Here is a 21695-nt window from a genome sequence, read left to right as displayed (position 1 = left end):
TTTGGAAATGACCTCTCTTAACAAATAATCTTATAGCCCAGACTAAGACCGTGTTAGAATGTAAGAATCAGCATGGGTAGAGCATGTTGGATGTTCTACAAAGCATATACATGTTACTATATTTAAAACCCATAATAACCCTGGGAATTAGGCAGGGCAAATATTACTATCCCATTTGCTCAAATTAAAAATAAGATCAGTGACATTGCCCTTGATTCTCAAGGCTACAATAATATCAGAGGGGAATAATTATGGAAAAAAATTAAGTTCAACTTGTTTTTTTCTGTGCAAAAACAATAGTTACTTGAAAAAATATATCATTAAATATAGAACAACAGAGTCCTTAAGTAGACCATCCATCATCTCCAACCTACAAAAATATGGTTATACTTTGATAATTGGTCAAAATTAATACATCTTAATTCTACTTTCTTTTATATTCTAAAGATTAAAAAAACCCAAATCTGATTTTAGACCAATGCTGCCCAGGATGAGGTTCCAGGCCCCTCATGGCCTGGGAAGATAGTATTGGGAATCTGCCAGCTATGCTTAATATTTCAAAGAGCCTAGCTAAAGATATTGTATTTCCTCTTACACAATTAGGCCACCCAAACTAATTAAAACCACAAATTTCTTTGTCTTTTGGCTGGAATTTTGGTAACACCAGAGATCACATGATGATCAGAGGCCCTGATCGGTCTTTGATGATATCATAGAAATCCTGAGCCCTGGAAACAAGACCACATAGTGACTTATGCTCTATGCCTAATGGTCTCAACTCCTAAACAGCCCGTGCAGTGAGAAACCCTGGTCACAAGTCTAGACATACCAACCCTTCAAGACAGAGAACTCTGTAGTGTAACACTCCTTGCACACAGAGCCAGACAGTGTAAAAGGAGTCCTTGGTGATTATCAGGCTGGGAGCCACTGGACTAGGTTTTCTGTGGAATTCAGGGGGCAAGGTGTAGGAGGGTAGAATGCTGATGGGGTTTTCTTTGCAGTAGTGAAGCGAAAGATATCTCTCACCATAGATTAAAGAACTCTCTAGGCCCTAATAAAAACATGTTATGAGGTGATTAACAGGAATCTTATCCCTCACAGGTATAAATATGCTTAAAATGGATGTTTTTACCACCTCTCATAGAGTATTAAAATGAGTGCTTTTAAGTAGAGCAAAAGAGGTACTGGCCTTGCGTTCACAAGTGAGGGGCGAAGGGACGTGCACACTTTCTAGCTTCACTTCCTTTGTGAGGTTTGCCGAGGGAAGTGGCAGTATATATGAAGAGCACAGATTTTGGAGCCAAAAGATGTGGGTTTGAATCAGTTCTGTCACTAAGGGGTGAGTAGGCTGGACACACATTGCTTAATACCGCTGAGCTTTGGTTTCCAGATGAAAAGTGGAGGTAATACCTCCCTCTCTAAAGAACATAGTATTCCAGAAAGAACACTGGGTTATAAACCAGTGAGTTCTTTAGTTTCAATCCCAGGTGGCCATTTACCTGAAGTGCTTACTTAGATAACTTGCTTAATTCCTCCAAGCTTTAGTTTTCTCCCCTATCAGTAGATTATTATCTATTCATATTACCATCTGTCCTTTCAATCTCATAGGTTAGTTTTGAGGATAAAAGATAATTCAGGTAAAAAACAAAAAACCTTGAAAATGGTAAAGCAATATGCTAAGGCAAATTGATTATATCAATGTAAAACTCATGTTACATTATTTTTACTCAGATTAAATATTGTTTCAGACCAAATTTTCAAGGAATTATCCTGTTTCTTTGCCTGCTGAAAGGATAAATCTAAGAGGTTTTAGTTCTAGTTCTCACCACTTATTGCACAGACCCTGTCTCACCATGTGGGAGCCATTCTGCTTGCACGGTGTTGACTGTACCCATCCTCAGCTCCACTGTTGGATCCTGATAAGTCCAAGCCACTCAGGATAATGCTGCCTGTTGCCCTGGCAATTGCTTCAGGGGTGCAGTTAGAGTACTCAAGGCTTTGCTTCAATAGTTGTGAGGTGAGTCACTCTTCCCACCTGGATGTGAAAGCCTGTAACCCTGGGAGCTGCTGGCAGCCATCTTGATACCATCAGGGAAGAGCTGAGAGAAATTGCAAAGAAAAAGAGCCATTGCCCTGGTGATATCGTGATCCTCTGGATTAAATTGTGCCCGAAGCTAGCATACTTCTGAGTTTTTTCCTGTTAGATTAAGGCAATAAATTTTCTTGATTGAGTCTGAGTTGATTTTTCTGTTCTTACAAGTAAGACAATCTTAAGAAATACACCACGTAACCTTGAGCAAGTGTCATTACCCCTCTAAACTTCAATTTCCTGATCTATAATGAGGGATAGTATAACACCTATCTCATTAATATATCGGGTTGCAGTGCGCTTCAACAGTGCTTGAAAAGTGCTCGGCACCGTGCATGGTACCGTGCATGCTACAAAGTAAGCACTCAATAAATGGTGACTATTTTTATTATGTTTGGAGCTCTAGATTTTGTGTTAAATGTTCTAAATACATCATTTCACTTCACTGATCAACCTATGATTTATTGTCCCCATTTTACAAAGAAATGAGAGAGTTTACATGACTTGTCCAAGGTCCCACAGCTGAGAGGCAGAGAATTCACAAAGTATGATTGTTTCTCCTTCTTTTTTATCCTTTGACCAGATGATTGATGTTGAGTATACAGTGTCAATAATATAGTAATTGAATGCCTGTAATGTGCCAAGAACTGTTAAGTATTAAGCATAAAGCAGTAAATATACACACTCTCTTTTAGAGGACACAATCTCACAACTATGTGAATTATAAGAGATCAGATTGAGTAGGTGCCTTGGATTTATTAGCATAATGCTCCTAACCACCAAGCTAACCAGCCAACATCTAAATCCTATAGGCATATGAAAAACACTGACAGTAACAAAAAATGTCTGCAACTAACTGCAGAACATACAGAGGCTGTTTCTGTATAAAATGTGTATACATCTTACATTTCAATTGCTATTTAATTTCTCCTAAAACAATGAGCTGAAGTGTATAATAGTTCTTTCACATTTGATTCCGTGGGTTAAAAAAAATCTTTTTCATAGGCACTATAAAGATATCATCTCCCTATTATCTTTGTTCTTCCTGACATGTCAACTTGTGTTCTAAGAAGTCTAAACAACACAATGAGATGTGACAATGAGAAGGAAGAAAAAATCTAATGGAGTGTTTTACTGTTTACTTCTAGATGACATTCTCCAAATTCTTTTATATATTAGGGAGGATCACAAAACTCCAATCACCAGGAGTGTAAATGACTATCTGGAAAACAGTTAACATAAATTTCTTCCTTGTTAGTGTTTTCTTATGTGTAGATCGAGAAATTTCTTACAAATAATCTATAGTAAGCCCTGAAAAACATAAATAGGCTCTGAACTTGGCTTAACATCTAGGTAAATATTTTGTCTAAGAAAATTGAATAGTATCAGGATACATCACAAATGAGATTTCGCATGCTTTCACGGGCAGGGGGAGAAGCTCCACTTTCCTACTCTACTCAAGGCTTTTCATATAAATTTTGATAGAAGGGTCTGAGAGGAGAACCTGGAAAATCATTCTGTAGACAACATAAGTGGTCTCTGATTTTATGAGATTTTTACCTGTATTGAAGCCATACATGAGGAAGCTTACAAACAATTGAAAACAGAGTTTGTTCCTTCTTTTTGGATAGCTTAGATATCTGAGAGTTGTGGGAAATGGACAGATTTGTAGTTAGACAGATCTAGCTTTGTTCTAAGTGAGAGACAATGAGTATATCATTTAACCTAAGTGTTCTCCTTGCAAAATGAGAATAATAAAGCCTATTTTATAGGGTTGTGGAATAAATGAGGTAAATATAGGGCTCAGCTCATAGCAGCTACACAATAAAAAGTAGTTCCTTTCCCCTTTAAGAAAATATTTAATATGTGTTTCAAAGAAAATGTTCCTCTTAGAAATGTAACCTAAGCATCACTAGACATCACTAGTTTGGGAGTACAAACAATATTAAATAACTCGTTTCCACATTTATATAATGCAGTAATTTCTGGCCACCACTGAGGATGTGTCTTATGCTGCTTCTCTCTTTTCTTCTTCCTGTCCCTTTGTTGACATCTGCTGCTCATGGAGATCGACTTGGGGATTGTACCTTTCCTCTGCCTCTCCTGGTAGTACCTCCAATGAGAACAGAGGGGTTGCCTTCTCTGAGAACACTAAAGATTCTCAAATTGTAATACCACTGAGAAGCCAAATTGACACAACTTTTTGTTAAGACTTCAGTACACCAGGAACACATGTCCAGTGGAAATGCCCCTCTCCCCACATTCTGTTTCCCACTTTGTCACCTGGACCACAAACAGTACTTCTTGTGCCTCACTATGAACATGGCTTCTTCAGCTTCTGCTGGTGGCCTTTTTCCTCACCATCCACAGAGGAAGACCAAGAAATTCTTTATCTCTATCCCAAGGTCCCCTTTCCCACATAACCCTACTCCAATGCAAACAATTTTCAGAAAACAGAACCTTCAGACTATTTCCCAGTTCAACATAACCACCCAGACTGTGAAATCCAGTTTAGGCTCAGCTGGAACCACTAGGGGTCTGCCTTCCAAATCAAAAGCAAGTATGAAACAGAGTAAAACGTGTAATATAAATTTATTCGGTGACATTTTCCTCATTGAAGATATTTTAAAATAGATTAAAATACATCAATATTTCATGAAAAATAAATACCTAAAAGAATTTAGATAATATCTATAATGTACATGATTTGACCTTGAATAGCCATTTTTTTCCATTTCAAACATCATTTTTTAAAAAGTGACATAAAAATGATAAGGATTACCACATTCTTCGTATATCCTTTGTCTCATAAATTTTAAATCAACTGCCAGTTCTTTTTTCAACTATGTATGTTAATGGAATTTGCTCCTGTTTTTGAATAGAAGGAGTAGCCATTTTTGGTTTCTTAACAGTGGTATTTAGGTCTTCTTTCTCTGATTCTTCAAGAAAATGCTTCATGCTGAGTTTGAATAGTAATCGGGGGTCTGGTCCAGAAAGTGGTGGGCAATTACATATCTCTCTAATTTTAAGAGCCTATAAAGAATGAAATAAAAAAATATATAAATATATTAATATTGATTCAGTAATTCTTAATATGCTCTATGTAAAACAAATGTAAGAATACATTCTATATTTTTAGAATAAAAGGTCTCTTGGTTATAACACATAAACGAGAACCATAGATAAATTCATGGTAAATAGTCACTTTCATGGTTTGGTCAAATAATAATATTTTTAAAACAACAACAACAACAACAGAAATTGCATCAACTGCCCAAAAGCTCTATTGAGGTAAATAAGTCATACAGATGTCCCTATGGTTTCAGTCAAACTCTAGCAGACTCTGAGAACAACCACTCAGATTAAAAGAAATCTAAAGATTCTACAAGAAATTTTTCCAAGAAAAGGAAAATAGTAGAATATAGATGTCTGAACATACTGAAAAAAGATATACATAACTGGTACAGTCTGGGGTGGAATTGATGCTAATACCCTAGAAAAGTAAACAAATCAAAATCACAACCATTTTTAATTCCAGGGAAAATAAGATGCTGTAGGGGAAGGAAAAGTAATCACAGTATACTCAGCTGTGACTAGTGTTTGCAGTTTAAAACACCAAATCTTGATCTAACCAAAATCACAATTCAATCATATTGACAAGGGGAGAGCGTATACGTGTATGCATGCACAGGGTGTGATAGTGGTAAGAGACAGCTGAAATCTGTCCTCTACAATGCAAAGCAAATAAGAGCCTAAAATAAAGTTAGGAAGAAGTGATAAAAGTATGTTATTTAGATATGGGGGAAAAAACCAAAAGAACCATCCAGCAGAGCTGGAAATAGTTACCCCTGAAATTGAGGGCAAGGTAGAGGGACAGCTGTTTTAAGTAACTAGTCTTAGAGATACTATTTAACTCTTTAAAGTGGCTACATGGGTAACTTTAAGAAATAAAAGCTAAAATAATTTTAAGGAAAAATAGTCAATATTTAAGGGGTTTTAAAAGAAAGATATTTAAGGGGAAAGCTAGTTTAGTTTTCTAGTACTTCTGACATTTGTGACGTGTCTTAGGGAAGTAAATAAGGCATGAAAGGGGCAGTAAGTGTTTGGGGGACTGGTTAAGACTTTAGAAAGGCTGACCAGGCAAGGTCTCGCTGATAAGGCAATGGGTGGGCAGAGACCTGAAGGACATGGACATGAGGGGAGAGACCAGGGGCAACCCAGGGAAAAGCACTCTGAGAGGGAGCCGTGAGTGCAAGGGAGGTGGGAGTGTGGCTGGGGTGGTCTGGAACAGTGAAGAGGCTGGCACAGCCGAGCAGAGGGAAGAGGGCAGGAGCAGATTATGTAGGATCTCATGGGTCATGGTAAGGGCTGTAAGTTTTACTTTGAATAGGCCTGCCTCTAATATTTGTGTGGTCTATGGCAAGAATGAAAATGGAGGCCCACATACCATGGGTCTAAATAAATACCTAAAAGCTGTAAATAAAGCTAACATATTGGTATAAAAAATATGTTCTATTCTCCTACTTTGAGGAACATACATTCAAAATTCCTAGAAGTCCAGGTACAAAATTCCAGAACATGTAAGTTTGTGGGGAGCCTACTCTAGCTCGGTCCACTGGCCTGCTGTCCACCCCTTCTCCACCCACCCTTGGCTTATTTGGGACTAAGAGGGACCTCGTGTCAATGTGTTCAAGGGAAGAGGTCCATGTGGGCCCTGGAAACAGGATCAAACAGGTTTGGGCAAGGAATTTCATTATCCCACATACCCAGCGTGTGGTGTGATAGGGGCACAGGTGCTCAGACGGGAACATTCCCTTAAGTCCCACGAGGGAGAGGGCCATGCCACCAGAGGCAAGCGAGGGCAGGAGCTTGGGTCTAGGGGCACTTCTGACTCTGACGAGGCTGTGAGTTGCCAAAGTAAGCTAAAGAGGAAAAAGCACTGCTTAACGTGAAATTCTTTGGGGGTGGGGGCCTTGTCTTTATTTTTCTTTTTATCTCACAATACAGAAGATTCAAGGTGTTCCTTACATCTACTGGGTGTTAAATAAATGTTCACAAAATTAAACAGAATCCTAACCATAGCAATGAAGTAAACAGAAAGTCAGACCCCCAGCTAAACTGTGAACTACTCTCCAAAATAGGATACCTTTGAGAGATGCTATTGAGATCTACACTGAGACATTAGGCATAAGCTAAGACTGTCTTGGCAACATTGGGATACATAGTCACTATTTGCCCTAACTCCTTTATAACTATGTTGATTTTCCTTTCCAAGTGAGAAGTTTATCAATCATGGCTGCATCACATGTCTAAGCCCTGCACTGGTATCGGTAGAGGGGGAAAGCATGGAGTTTAGCAGGCAACACATGACATGGCTGAATGGTGACTTTAGCAATGAGAAATGCAAAGCAAAGAGGAGAACAGGATGCCATCCCCTATAATCTTCGTATATTCAGTAAAAACTTCACTTTCCCTTAAATTCATTTTTCATTCTAGTAAACAAACTAAACTACACATTAATATTTTATCTCATTCCTGATAGTCAAATTCTGGAAAGAGTACTGCTGCTACTGAGTACTTTACTGACATATTATTCAATGTGTTTCATTTATTAAGGATTTTCCATCTTCAAAGAAAGCAAAGTTAGTTTGGCTAGATATCATACCAAAGCGTATTAGTTCCATTGTTTTTTGTTTGTTTCTTTTCCCTTAAACTCTTAGACTTCTTCAAAGTCTGAAAAGGAAGGTCCAAAGTCATTCTTATTCTTGAGTGTCTTTAAATTTTCTTTTTATCAAAGCAGCTTGTAAGAACCTTTCTTTGCAATAAAGGATTAAACACTTCATAAATTTAAATATCTAAGCATTATCATTTCAGGGCTTCTCATGCATGGTACTCTGGGAATCTTCTAAAAACACATTTTGAGAAACGTTATCTAAACCAAAAAATGCGATATAGAAGCCACAGTCAAAAAAATGAAGACGTGTAAACAAATGAATGCATTGGTCTTTCCCACTGTTATAGGTAGCCTGGATTTCCTGGTGTCTTTTCAACATTCTTTCATTTTTTAGACATTTTTTTGGCTTTGGGTGTTTTAATTTGGTTGTGCTCTATTCCTCTATCTTCTGCATCATGAATCATTGCTTCGGGGCATCAATTCTGCTCTTTACAGCCTCTACTGGAAGTTTTACAGCTTCTTTGCTGTATTCACAAGTTTAACAATTTTATGAAATGGATGTATCTTACACATTTGTAAAGTCATTCTTTCAGCTTCTGCCACTTCCAATGCAGTTAAATCAGCCTTATCATGCCAGCTTCAGGTAGAGACTGCTTCTACAGTTCTCGACACCGTGGCTGTCCTCCCCAATGGAGTAAAACTTTTAAGCTGGATCTGAGATTTGGTTTTGTTTTTCGTTTTTTGAGCTTATCTAACTGGGGACAGTGGGCATTTCAGAAACTTTATTTTTTTTTTTTTTTTTGCTTGTTGCTGGATTTAGTGTAGAGGAGGGTCCTTGTGGTGTTATTAGTTAAGGACACTCAGAGATGCAATAAATCTTTTAAATAAAATTATCTGTATTTTTCCTTTCTCTTCAACTCTATTTTTCCAACTCTTGTACACTTATTGATCTGATTTTTTAAAAGTCTCTCTTATCTACCTCTTAAATCTACTCTTGAATAGGACAAAAATGTGGCTGCAACATGTTTTATTCCATACAGTCAATTTGGGTGTTCTCAGTTCCTTCTTCATTGTTCTATATAGATTCCTCCTGAAGACACACACTCAGGTCAGCCTTTGAGGTACAAGAAGAAAACAGTTTCTCAATCAAAAAAACTTCTTGGGCTGTTTGAGAATTGGATATTCTCAAGGTGTTAAGTTATCATTCCATAATCACTTGCTGGCCATAAGGAGGAAAACCACCTTTACAAAGGAAGGATCAGGCTGGCACTATCCAAACCCACTGATGCAGGGCAACCGGATATCAAGAGGCTCCTAATGCAAAGCAATATGAAGCATAATTGCATCACCTATCAAGTATTCTTGGCAAAATTTAACTTCTATTTACAGGTATATAGAGAAATAAGGGAGAGGTGATACCGGAAAGAAGTAATCAAGTAAATCTAGAATCTAGAATGTGGGATTAGATATATTCAACAAGTCAATGACAAGTTTAAAAACAAAACAAAAATGATTGAGGTAGCACCTGTTCTAAAGTCAAAAAGACATAAGGGACGTAAGAGCCAAATGCAATGTGTGCATCATGATGGATCCTAATTTGAACAAAATAACTATAAAACTATATTTTGAGCAGAGAAATCTGAACATAGATAGGATATTTAATTTTAATGAATTACTGTCAATTTCCTTAAGCATGATAATGGTCTGACTGTGGAAGAAAATGATACTACTTTCTGAAATGCATACTGAAGCTGATGGAGTTCAGGACACTGCATTCCAAAATATGACCACAGAAAACCAAGATATGCCACCCCAAATAAGCCTCTTTGGCATAAGGATTATTTGAGCTAATCAGCAGACATAGGAGAAGCTCTGAAAACAGTAGAAGTTACCCTTTTGTTAAAGAAATTTATATCCTATAAAGGAAATCTCTGGTTTGTAAGTATGTCTCCCGCTCTGCACCAGGAAGAGGATGGCTCCAAACCACTAGAAACTCTTATCAATGAAGAAGGCACATATTATACAAACCAAGATCTGTGTGACAAACCTTACCCTTGTTTACTGTGCTTTTGCTGGCCCCTCACCATAATCTGGCCTTCCCTATACCCTTCTGTCTTTGTTTAAGTTGAAGAGGGTATTTATGCCTGAACTCAAAGCCACCTCTTGGAGAATTACTCATTCCATGGGTATCTCCCGTGTATACAGGAAGTATACATGCTACTATACTTTTGTTTCTCTCTTGTTAATCTTTCATTACAGGGGTTTGTCCCAACTAATAACCATGAAGTGTAGAGAGAAAATTGTTTCTTCCTCCCCTATAAAGTGATCAGGGGTCAAATGCCCTGATGTCCAGGGTTTTCATTAAAATACTTCCAGGAAAAAAAGAGAGAGAGAAGGGACAGATGGAGCAGGTAAAAAAAAGGGTTATACTGTTGAATATGGGTGAGTGAAAATAGGGGTTAAATTATTCAAGATAGAGAATAATTTTCTATATTTTTACATGTGTTTTAAAAAATTTATAAAAAGTAAAAATAAATTTTTCTAGAAAAATTCTTTTTCCTTCCTGTTCATTCTCCTCTGTCATTTTGCATTTCTGTAACTTCACCCTTGATTCTACATTTATGTTGTTGGTTCTAAATGGCTCATGGGAGATTTAAATGTTTCTCCTGGAAAATGAAACCAGTTCCTTTACTACCACCTCTATTTCCAATTCTCTCCCTTAATTTCTAAAAGCAAGCACATACTTTTCAAAAAGCCTAAGGAGTTTGGCATAAATGACCTCAATCCAAGACTCACTTAGCAACAGATATAATAGAAATTAATGACAATAATGGGTTACTACTTTGAGACAGAACAGAAATATGACAACGATAATGCCTATGTGGCTACTTAAAAACAGAAAACTTATGTTTATATATTGGTCTGATAGAATTATTTGATTTGGTATCTTTTCTTGAAAGGCAAATAAATGACAACAGAAAATAAAAACAGAGTTGTGAAAGACTTTGAAATAGGCAAAAAAGATCATTAGGTGTCCTCTCAAGTGCACCCTTCTGGGGTATCTCTACCTTTCATGGTCTTCGAGCTATTTTACAACTCTGTAACTTGTAGAATAGTAATAATACTGAAAATGGTTTGTGGAATGCATTTGAGTATTGTCCTGTGAATGCAGCAGTTTTGCATTTATTTGTAAAGTCACTTCAGCATTCCTTATGCCTATAACTATGGTGCTTGAATTCTCTTTTGAACTAGTTGTAACATATTACCATTTCCCTCATTAATTAATGAATTAAATAAAATCTCAGACATGGTCATTTTATACTTGTATGATTCATGATTTCACCTTTTAAAAAAAATTATCCTTTAACTCATTTCATTTCCTTTCATAAACATTGCAATGGAAATTAGAGTCTGACTAGTTTTTGAAGTGGTCTAAAGTGAATAAGTATAAATAATGGAAGTAATTTAAAGTAAATAAACATAAAAATTAAAAAGTAAGGCCACCTTGACATAGGTCAATTGTCTTCTGGTATGATAAAATAATTAGGAAAGGCTTTCAAACATTTTATAATCAACCACTCTAACATGAGAATGATGAAATCCTGTCATTCGCAACAATATGGATGAACCTGGAAGACATTATGATAAGTAAAATGAGCCAGGCACAGAAAGAAAAATACCACATGGTCTCACTTATCTGTGGAATCTAAAAGACTCCAACTCAGAAGTTGAGAGTAGAATGGTGGTTCCCAGAGGCTGAGGGTGGTAATGGGGTGAAAATGGGGAGATGCTAGTCAAGTTAGTTAGTTTAAAGTTAGACACAAGGAATAAATTCTAGAGATGTATTGTATAGCATAGTGAAAATACAGTACAATTTTAACATACTGTACACTTGAAAACTGCTGAAAGAGATTTTAAATGTTCTCACCATAAAAAAATAAGCATGTGAGGTGATACATATAACTGTCTTGACCATTCCACAATGTAAAAAATACCAAAGCATCACACTGTACCCCGTAAATAAATACAATTTAAAAAATCATTAAAATAAATAAATGAAAAACAAACACACTTACGTAAAAAATAAAAGAACTAGCTATATTTATTCCCAGTAACAACTAAAGTATTTACTGGTACACATCAGCATTCTTTTAGGCACTACACATCAAGTAAAACAGTAATTAACTATTCATAAAAAATAAGCAATAATAATTAAGTTTTTTTTTAAAAGAATGGAAAAAAATTAATGCCAGAGAGGCTACCCTTCATGATTAGATTAAAAGCTTCCTTTGAAAACAGAAGGCAAGACATTTCAAGGGAAAAAAAATTACCTCTATTTTTTAACGTGTTTTTCTAAAAATATCATTACTTTTCTCCCCTTTCCCCCCAAAAGCAATTTTTTCTAATAGCCTATTCATTTCAGCCTCAAGTAGATACACATCACATGTACCATAATTTTTTTTTTAAGGTTTTAGACAATGTTACTGTCAGGCTTCCTGCCTTTATATGATTCAGAGGCCAATTCAATTACAGTAGCTGCTCTGATATTTGCCTTTTCCTCAACACTTGCCATGTCTGACAAAATGAAATTCTGTAAGGTGAACAGTGTATGTTTGTGTACACTGGCCAACAACGACATTTCACTCCAATGTTAAACACTCTCATACTTTCTACTCATGAAATGTATATTAATGATTTATTCATTTACTTTGTCCAATTATAAATGCATAAAAATGATTTACACATGAGTTCAAACCTCCAGCTTCCTGAAAGTGTAAAGGATTCAAAGTAAAATGAGATTAAAATGAATGCATTTACAGCCTGCCACTGAGTGATTCTGGTATCTAAAAACCGAATGTAGTAAATTTGAACGTCAAGATTTAAAAAACAGTTTAGGAATAAAGTTGGCACTGAAAGCTCTAAAAACATTAAAAAATGAATCCTATTCAAGTTATGATTATAACAACCAAGCCTAAATATTTAATAACTAATTCTTTCAAATTAAATGTTTTTCCTATATATTCTATCATTCTCCATCCCCTTCACCCCACAAAAAGGGGATGTCAAAGAGAGAGCTGATGAGAGAAATAGAGAATTTAAAAATTCAGTCTAAATGCTCTCAGTTTTAAAATAAATCTTTCATGTCAATTTCCCTTATTCACATCTATTCATGTTATAACGATTCTTATAGGAAAAATGTTAACTGAAGTATCTCTTTCAAAGACAAATTATAATACACTTAAATTTAAAGTCTGAACAATGTAACCATAATTTTAAAACTGTCATACTATTAAACATCAACAGGTTGATACAACATCTGTTTCTCAATTTTTCACCCAAGTTGTTATGGTAACCAAAATATGTGGGATATGTGTTTCCTAAATTTAACTGATTATTTAAATACATAAAATAACATATCAGCTTATTAACTACCAATAATATTATTACTATAAACCTATATTTACCCTTTTTAAATGCTAGCGGATCACAAAATTATATTTAACTAGGCATTTACATATTTTATCTCAGAATTCACATTTTAAAAAGGCAAGAGTTTACTTTTTTTTCTTATTTGGGGGTGTTATTTTGATTTTAAAATGAAATAATGAACTAGTCTATTCTCCAAATATAGTATGCTAAAATACTCCAAAATTACACAATTGCACTGCTTTGTAGGAGCTGTAGATCATGTCCTTTTCAAACGTAAGTCAGATCCTGTCACTCCTCCAGTCCTCTGCTCAAAACCTTCCACTATCGTCCCATCTGTAACCCAAAGCCAAAGTCCTCACAGGCTACAAGGCCCACGCCCGCCCCCTTCCCTTACTGAGCCCCCTCTAGCCACACTGATTTCCTCACTGTTCCTCCAGCCTCAGAGCCCTGTACTCACACTTCCCTCTGTCCAGAAGGTTCTTCCCCCAGGCACCCCAAGGCTCACTCCTTCACTTATTTCAAGTCTGTGATCAAGTATCAGATCTCAGTGAAACCTCTGATCAACCCCATTTTAAACTGCTATTCCAGCACCTCTCCCATCTCTGCTCACATATTACCTGTGTGCTACAGACCGAGCCGTGCACCCCCAAAATTCGTATTTTGAAGCCCTAGCTCCCAGTGTGACTCCAGTATTTGGAGCCTATAAAGAGGTAATTAAGGTTAAATGATATCATAAGGGTGGGCCCTAATCCAGTAGGATTAGTGTCCTTATAAGAACAGAGCAGCCTCCCCCCCATCCACCCCCGTTTATTGTCTATCTCCCTTTAAACTGCACAATAAGCTTCACAAGGACAGGGGTTTGTATCTACTAATATTTGGCAGACATCACCGATAACACCTACAACCTGGTATATGACAGGTGATCAATAAATATTTGTTGAATGCATAAAGTATAAATTTAAAACATCTTAAATGTTGATATCCTATGGGAAGAAATACATTTCATGATACTATTTAAGAAATTCAGTAATAAATAAAAATATACAATTTTCAATATGTTAAATTAAAAAATCAAAATTACTAAACTGTGTTCACATCATAGACCTACAGAATCATACTTTCTTGGTTCTCCTCCTATGAATCTGATTCAAAACAGGCTCTGTCTTCCTCACACCAATTAAATGTGAAAAACACCTAATACTGTTACTTTGATCTTTTTCTCTACTCACTTCCTAGTTGAACTCATCCACTCTCATTGCTTTAATCACCTTTTTGGATGAGTCTGAAATCATCATCTCTGGCCTGCATGTGTCGTGCTGCAGTGCTGAACTCCCAGCCACCTTTGATATGTACCTCACTTTAGCCGCACTGTCAGTGACGGCAAGGGGCAGGAGGCTTAGGTGGAATGTCACATTGTACTCACTTGAGCAGGAAAAAATCCTAAATAAAATATAATCTTAAAATGTAGTCTTTAGTAATATATAGATTCACATAATTCTACATACTACCTGAGGAACTGCTTTCTTTCATTACAGAAATTATACCTATAATAGGTAATTCCAATCTTTGAGTTACGACTGTGTATTCTAATTAACATATACTCTTGTACTACCAGTTTCACTTCAACCACTGAATTATTCCCAATATTGTAGTAGAGTTTTATTACTTTCAAATTAAATTTAATCACTTGGGGGGGGATATAAGAAATTATATGAGGTTTTCAAATTAAGTTTCTAAACTAGGATAGTTTATTTTTAGAAGAAACATGGCTCCCATTTTTTCTTTCATCATTGGCTCCCAAATAACATTTATTTCTCCAAACATTTTTCTTCATACTCATTAATCAATTCATTATTAAAGACGTCTCTAAAGAAGTAAAAGTAAAAAGACTTCTTTTTACTTCTGTGAAGATCCTCATTAATTTGATGACAAAATGACAACTCAGAATTTAGAAAAGGCTTCAGATGAAAAGTTGGCTAATGGAATTCATTATCTAATTTAAACAAACCACATATTTTTAGAATTTCACTGAGTAAAAATAGAAAGAAAATCCCAAGAGAAATATGGTTATTATGGCATTAGAGATAAGGCCTCCCGGGGTGAAATAAGGTCCCTGGGCAGCACTAAGGAGACTTCCACATCAGTGATCCTCAGTATAAATCAGTTACCGATAAAATACATCATGTCCCAGTCCTATGCTGGCCTTTTAAGATGAATGAGTACTACTCACTATGTCAGGTAAACTTCACTGCTATTTCTTTCTCAAATATTTTTTATTAAAATTAAGAGTATAAATGAAATATAGTTAGGACAAGTGTTGATACAGACTGAATCTCTGTATTGCCCCCAAATTCGTATGTTGAAATCCTAACCCCTAATGTGATAGTATTAGGAGGTGGGGGCATTTGGGAGGTGATTAGGTCATGAGGGTAGAGTCTTCATGAATGGGAGTAATGCCCTTATAAAAGAGGCTACAGACAACTGCCTTGCCCCTGCCACCATGTGCGGTTACAAGGAGAAGACAGCCATCTATGAGCTGGGAACCAGGCCCTCACCAGTCACCAAATCTACCAGCACTTGGATCTAAGACTTCCCTGCCTTCAAAACTGTGAGAAATAAATTTCTGTTGTTGATAAGGTACCCACTCTATGGTATGCTGTTACAGCAGCCCAAAGGAACTAAGACAGGTGTTAAGAAGCCACAGCTGGGTCGGGCGCAGTAGCTCACGCCTGTAATCCTAGCACTCTGGGAGGCCGAGGCAGGAGGATTGCTTGAGCTCAGGAGTTCGAGACCAGCCTGAGAAAGAGCGAGACCCCGTCTCTACTATAAATAGAAAGAAATTAGCCAAAACAACTAAAAATAGAAAAAATTAGCTGGGCACGGTGGTGCATGCCTGTAGTACCAGCTACCCGGGAGGCTGAGGCAGGAGGATTGCTTGAGCCCAGGAGTTTGAGGTTGCTGTGAGCTAGTCTGACACCACGGCACTCTAGCCCAGGCAAGAGAGTGAGACTCCGCCTCAAAAAAAAAAAAGCAGCCATGGCTGGCTGCCCTCAATGCTCATGAAAGGCACAAAGTATGCACAATCTATCAACAAATCCTGTCATCACTCCTTTCAAAATATACCCAGAATTGGACCACTTCCTTCCCACTCTTTTACTACCAGATAGCTTTGTTCAAGCCACCATTATCTCTTACCAGGATTACTGCAAGCCTCCTAAATAGTCTGTTGAATTCTACCCTTGCCCCACTACAGTCCACTCTCCACACAACAACCCCGGTGGTCACAATAAACATGAGTCAGATTAAGTCACTCACCTGCTCAATACCCTCAGCCACCTTCCCCTATCACTTGAAGTAAAAGTCAAGTCCTTACAATGACTTAGAAGTTCCTTCATGGTCTGGTCCCCTACACCTCATCTTGAGCTCCTCTCCCTTTTCCTTACTCCATTCAGCCCAATGTCTTCCTCGCTAGTCCTTGAACACACCAAACACTCTCACTTCAGGCCCTCTGCTTTAGCTGCTTCCTCAGCCTGAAAGGCTCTCCCTGCAGATATCCATAAGACTTGCTCCCTGCTCCCCGGCTTCCTTCCAGGTTCTATTCAGTGAGGCTTTCCTTGACAACAGAACATAGAATATGTTCTGCCGCCTTCTCTGCCGCCTATCCCTCTCTAATACATTTAACCTACTTTTCCCCAACATGCTTATGACTGCTTGACATACTATATATTTGTTTGTCATTTGTATTACCTTACTAGAATATTAGCCCCAAGAAAGCAGGGCCTGTTTTGTTACTTGCTCATTCTCTAGCAACAGAACACAAAAATGGTAGATTACCAATAAATATCAATAAATAGTTTCTTATCCCAAACTAGATACAGATTCTTCTTCCTTCAAACCACAAACCACTATATTTCTACTTTTCTTAAGATAAATCATATTCTTTGTATTAATAATCATTTTGTACTTATCTTAGCATCCTATAAATACCAAGAACAATGTCTTATTTCTCTTTGTATCACCTGTATCTAAGCATTATTTCTTTCTTTTAATAGGTACTAAGTATTTGTTGAGCTGAATTTGAAGTCATACTGAAAGATACTTTTATAACACACCTGGATCTGTCTTGTTATCATTTAGCAAATAACCCAGTACTAATTCTTAAATTACTAAAGAATATTCTGCTTTCACAACCAACCAGAAAATTTAATGCAAGTGAGACAGAAGAGAGCCTGGCTCAGAGATGCCTGACATCCATTTTGTACTGATGTGGAAGCCACAGAAAACATTTTTGAATGATGTTAACAAATAAAAGATTTTCAGAGGCTTAGTGAAAAATACTTGGGAGAAAGCTGCCTCAGCTTGATCCATTAATGAATTCTACAAAAAAAAAAAAAAAAAAAGAGCCAGACAGTACATGCTTCCCTATATCATTATAAAGAAATAAATAACCAGAAATGAACTAACATGAAGAGATGTCTCCTAAGAAAACAAATTCTGGCATCACTACTGTAATTAATACCCATTTGACCCAAAACTTTTGTACAACTCATTAACTGGTATTTTTAACAAAAAGCTTAAATCACCAAGGAAAGACTGAATTATGATCAATATGTTAAAAATAAAAGCAACATGACTTACGTTTTAAACTTTCATCAGATCAGTTAAAATTAAAGGTCTGATACTAAAGGGGTTAAACCTTCACCATCCAGGAAAGTCAACTATACACAGCAATTTATTCTCCAGGACTTGTGGACAACCAGAATTTTATTTTTCAGTTGAAGTCTTTGAAAACTGATAATTCATAATTATAGTAATCAAAATAATCGAGAAGCTAGAATTCTCTTTTTCTAAGCAAAAGAAGTAACAGTATTAAAAATAAATGATACAGTAAAAATAATTTCTTGCCTTACACAGAGTTAGCTCACCTGAGGTATAAGTCTGTCCAAGTGCTCAGCTCGATTTCCATGAGAAGGATGCGTAGATAACCATTCTGGCAGCTTGGGATGACCATGGAGGCTGTCTGCAAACTCCATCTGCTGCCAAAACACTGAACTGGCTCTTACATCCACACAAGCCTAAACCCAAAATTAATAAAACCACACAATGAGAGCTTAGTTTTGAGACTTTTTAAAAAAATTTATCTTTATGCCACTACATTTTAAAAATATGTTCTATCATTTTAATAAAAGTAGATGTTCAATGCTTTAAAAAAAAAAACTCAAACAATGTGGTACTGCAGTATCAAAATAAGAGAATGTCCAGCATCCCTCCTCACCCCTCCCCCATACACATTCACAACAATCCTGTTCCCCAGAGATAACCCACTATTTTCAGTATGATAGATACTAAGAATATATATTAAGGGTAAAATCTTTCACACAAATTAAAAATTTCTGTTTTTGTAAAAAGGTTTTAAAATATAATCTGTAATTAAACTAAAGAAATTTTACCTTTAATCTATACCACTAGAATAACTGCAAAAACTTCAGATAAATATGCAGAAAGAAAAAGTATGCAGTTATATTTTTAATGTGTACATCAATTTATCTACTTTTCCTCAATGTATATGGGGAAGAATATGTTTAACTCATTGAAAACACCTTAGAAAAGTACAGTATTAGTATTTTTTAAAAAGGATATATACAGATCTGCATACATGTGCGCACAATTCCATCATATACTCATATGCATATCCACACATATACACCTGTATATGCATAGAACACATCTGGAAGACTTAACAGTAGCTGCTCTAAGAATGTAAGTGGGGTATTTGATGGTGATGGTGGAGAAGGAGCAGTACTTTTACTTCTGAATTAGGTTGTTAAGTGTGAAACGTCTGAATTCTTTAAGTACTAAGTTTGACAGTTGATATCGCTGACATTTCACTTCAACACTTCTTGTTTTATGTTTGTTGTGAAGTTGCATCCTGAGTCTTTCAAATGTACATTTTGGCTTGTGATTATCTCTCAAAATTGTTTTTAGAGCAATTTTTGTGAAACCATGGATAAGTCAAAAACTTGTGTTATTTTCAAATATGAGTTCCATCATGGAACCAATGCAGCGCAGACAGCTCAAAATATCAACAAAGTGTTTGGGAAGGATGTGGCTAATGAACACACAGTACATCCATGGTTTGAGAAGTTCTGTTCTATTGATTTTAATCTTGAAAATAAGCCATATGGGCAACCTGAGACCAAAGTGGATAATGATGAGTTGAAATCTGTAGTGGAAGTGAATCCATCTCAACCTACATGTAAATTAGCAGGTTTGATGTTACTATTCCAACAAAATTGGACCATTTGAAACAAATTGGCAAGATAAAGAAGCTGGATAGATGGATTCCACATGAATTAAATGAGCATCAGAAGAGAAATCGTCTTGAAGCTTGCCTTTCTTTGCTGTCATGACACAAAGGTGAACCATTTCTACACCATATTGTAACAACATGTGATGAAAAATGTATTCTTTTTGATGATTGCAAGCATTCGGCACAAAGGTTGGATAAAGATGAAGTGCTGAAACATAGTCCAAAACCAAATATTCATCAGAAAAAGCTAACGGTGTCTGTTTGGTGGTCCAGAGCTGGTGTTATCCACTACAGCTTCAGGAAACCTGGTCAATCGATTACAGCAGATGACTATTGCAACCAATTGGACAAAATGATTAAGGAGCCCAGACTGGTCAGTAGAGACAGGCCAATCCTCTTGAAAGACAACACCTGACCACATGTCACGCTAACAACCCTACTCAAACTACAGAAGCTGGACTTGGAAATTCTCTGTCATCTACTGTATTCATCAGACCTTGCACCAACTGACTACCACTTCTTCCAGGCTTTGGACCATTTCTTGCAAGGAAAAATATTCAATTCTCAACAAGCTGTTCAAAATGCCTTTTATGATTTCATCGCCACTCACTCTCCAGACTTCTTAGCTGCTGGCATAAACAAGCTACTGTTATGATGGAAAGACTGTGTTGATAGTTTAGGTGCATACTTTGGTTAATGTACTGTTTCTTGTTTGTGATATAATAAACTACACTTTTGATTCAAAATCAGACATTTCATATTAATAACCTAAAATATATTATTTTTATAAAAAATTATTTCTAAATCCCCCATAAGGTGACTTTATAAGTCTGTTCAATTTATTTACATTTCTTAACTTACTGTTTCTGTTAAGAAGTAACTAGAAAATAAGTGATATTTCCCACTGATTTTATTTTTGATTAAAACTAAAAAAAAAAAAAATTACACCGTTGAATAAAATATGCTCTCAAAAAGGTCTAAAATAGTATAGTCGTGACACCCAAAAAGGCAAATGTAAAACACTGCATGCTGATACAGCTAGTCAACATCCATGCTATTAATACATCATTTCTTAACAAACACCACTAAAATATTTTTAAATGTTGGGAAAATAAAAGGAAATTCAAGTAAGGCTGGGCTCATGCCTACAATCCTAGCACTCTAGAAGGCTGAGGCTCGCAGAGCACTTGAGGCCAGGAGTTTGTGACCAGCCTGAGCAACACAGTGAGACCCTGTCTCTACAAAAAAATAAAAATAAAATATTTAGCCAGGCATGGTGTGCACACCTGTAGTCTTAGCTATTCAAGAGGCTGAGGCAGGGGGATTGCTTGAGCCTAGGAGTTTGAGGTTGCAGTGAACTATGATGATGCCATTGCACTCTAGCCTAGACCACAGAGCAAGACCCTATCTCAAAAACAAACAAACAAACTACAACATACCACACACAAAAAAGAAATTCAAGTAAAATGTATTCAATATTTAGGCCAGGTGCGGTGGCTCACCCCTGTAATCCTGGCACTCTGGGAGGCCAGGGCGGGTGGATCGCTCAAGGTCAGGAGTTCGAGACCAGCCTGAGCACGAGCGAGACCCAGTCTCTACTAAAAATAGAAAGAAATTATCTGGCCAACTAAAATATATGTAGAAAAAATTAGCCAGACATGGTGGCGCATGCCTGTAGTCCCAGCTACTCGGGAGGCTGAGGCAGAAGGATTGCTTGAGCCCAGGAGTTTGAGGTTGCTGTGACCTAGGCTGATGTCACGGTGCTCACTCTAGCCTGGGCAACAAAGCGAGACTCTGTCTCAAAAAAAAAAAAAAATTTAAAGAAATAAAATTCTTTAAGATCTGTAAGTATTCTGAGTTAAAATGAATACAAGGCACTTTATCCTATTGCACAGATATGGATATACATGTATATATGTATATAAACAGGAATATATAAGATAAATATGTATAACAGATAAAAATATATGATCTGTTTATACATATATAGATATGTATCCATAAATGTGCAAGATGTGTGTACTTATGTGTAAAATGTGTAATATGTATATCTGCACAAATAATTATTTGATGCTGAATTCTAACACCTACAGGAATACTTCACTCAATAGCAGATAATCACATTCACAACATAAATACAAGCTGAGATAAGCAAGTAAGATATTCTTCTAAAATAATTCATAAAAACATAA

At 36.4% G+C, this 21695-nt stretch overlaps 1 protein-coding gene across 3 annotated transcripts in view; it reads right to left on the bottom strand.

Annotated features, from left to right (window-relative positions):
- Window positions 1-4662: 4662 nt before the first annotated feature.
- OMA1 (OMA1 zinc metallopeptidase) overlaps window positions 4663-21695 on the bottom strand; it is a 51709-nt gene continuing 34676 nt past the window's right edge. For all 3 annotated transcript variants that reach the window (XM_045547918.1, XM_045547921.1, XM_045547919.1), the window contains 2 exons: window positions 18119-18268; window positions 4663-5122 (listed from right to left, as the gene is read on the bottom strand). In XM_045547918.1, coding sequence (XP_045403874.1) covers window positions 4910-5122; window positions 18119-18268 — 363 coding nt within the window. In that variant the 3' untranslated portion in view covers window positions 4663-4909. The remainder of the gene's footprint in view (window positions 5123-18118; window positions 18269-21695) is intronic.

The sequence above is a fragment of the Lemur catta genome, chromosome 3 (assembly GCF_020740605.2).
Source record: "Lemur catta isolate mLemCat1 chromosome 3, mLemCat1.pri, whole genome shotgun sequence".
NCBI lineage: Eukaryota > Metazoa > Chordata > Mammalia > Primates > Lemuridae > Lemur > Lemur catta.
The sequence above is the reverse complement of the archived record's forward strand: the minus strand, read 5'-3'. Positions and strand labels throughout refer to the sequence as shown.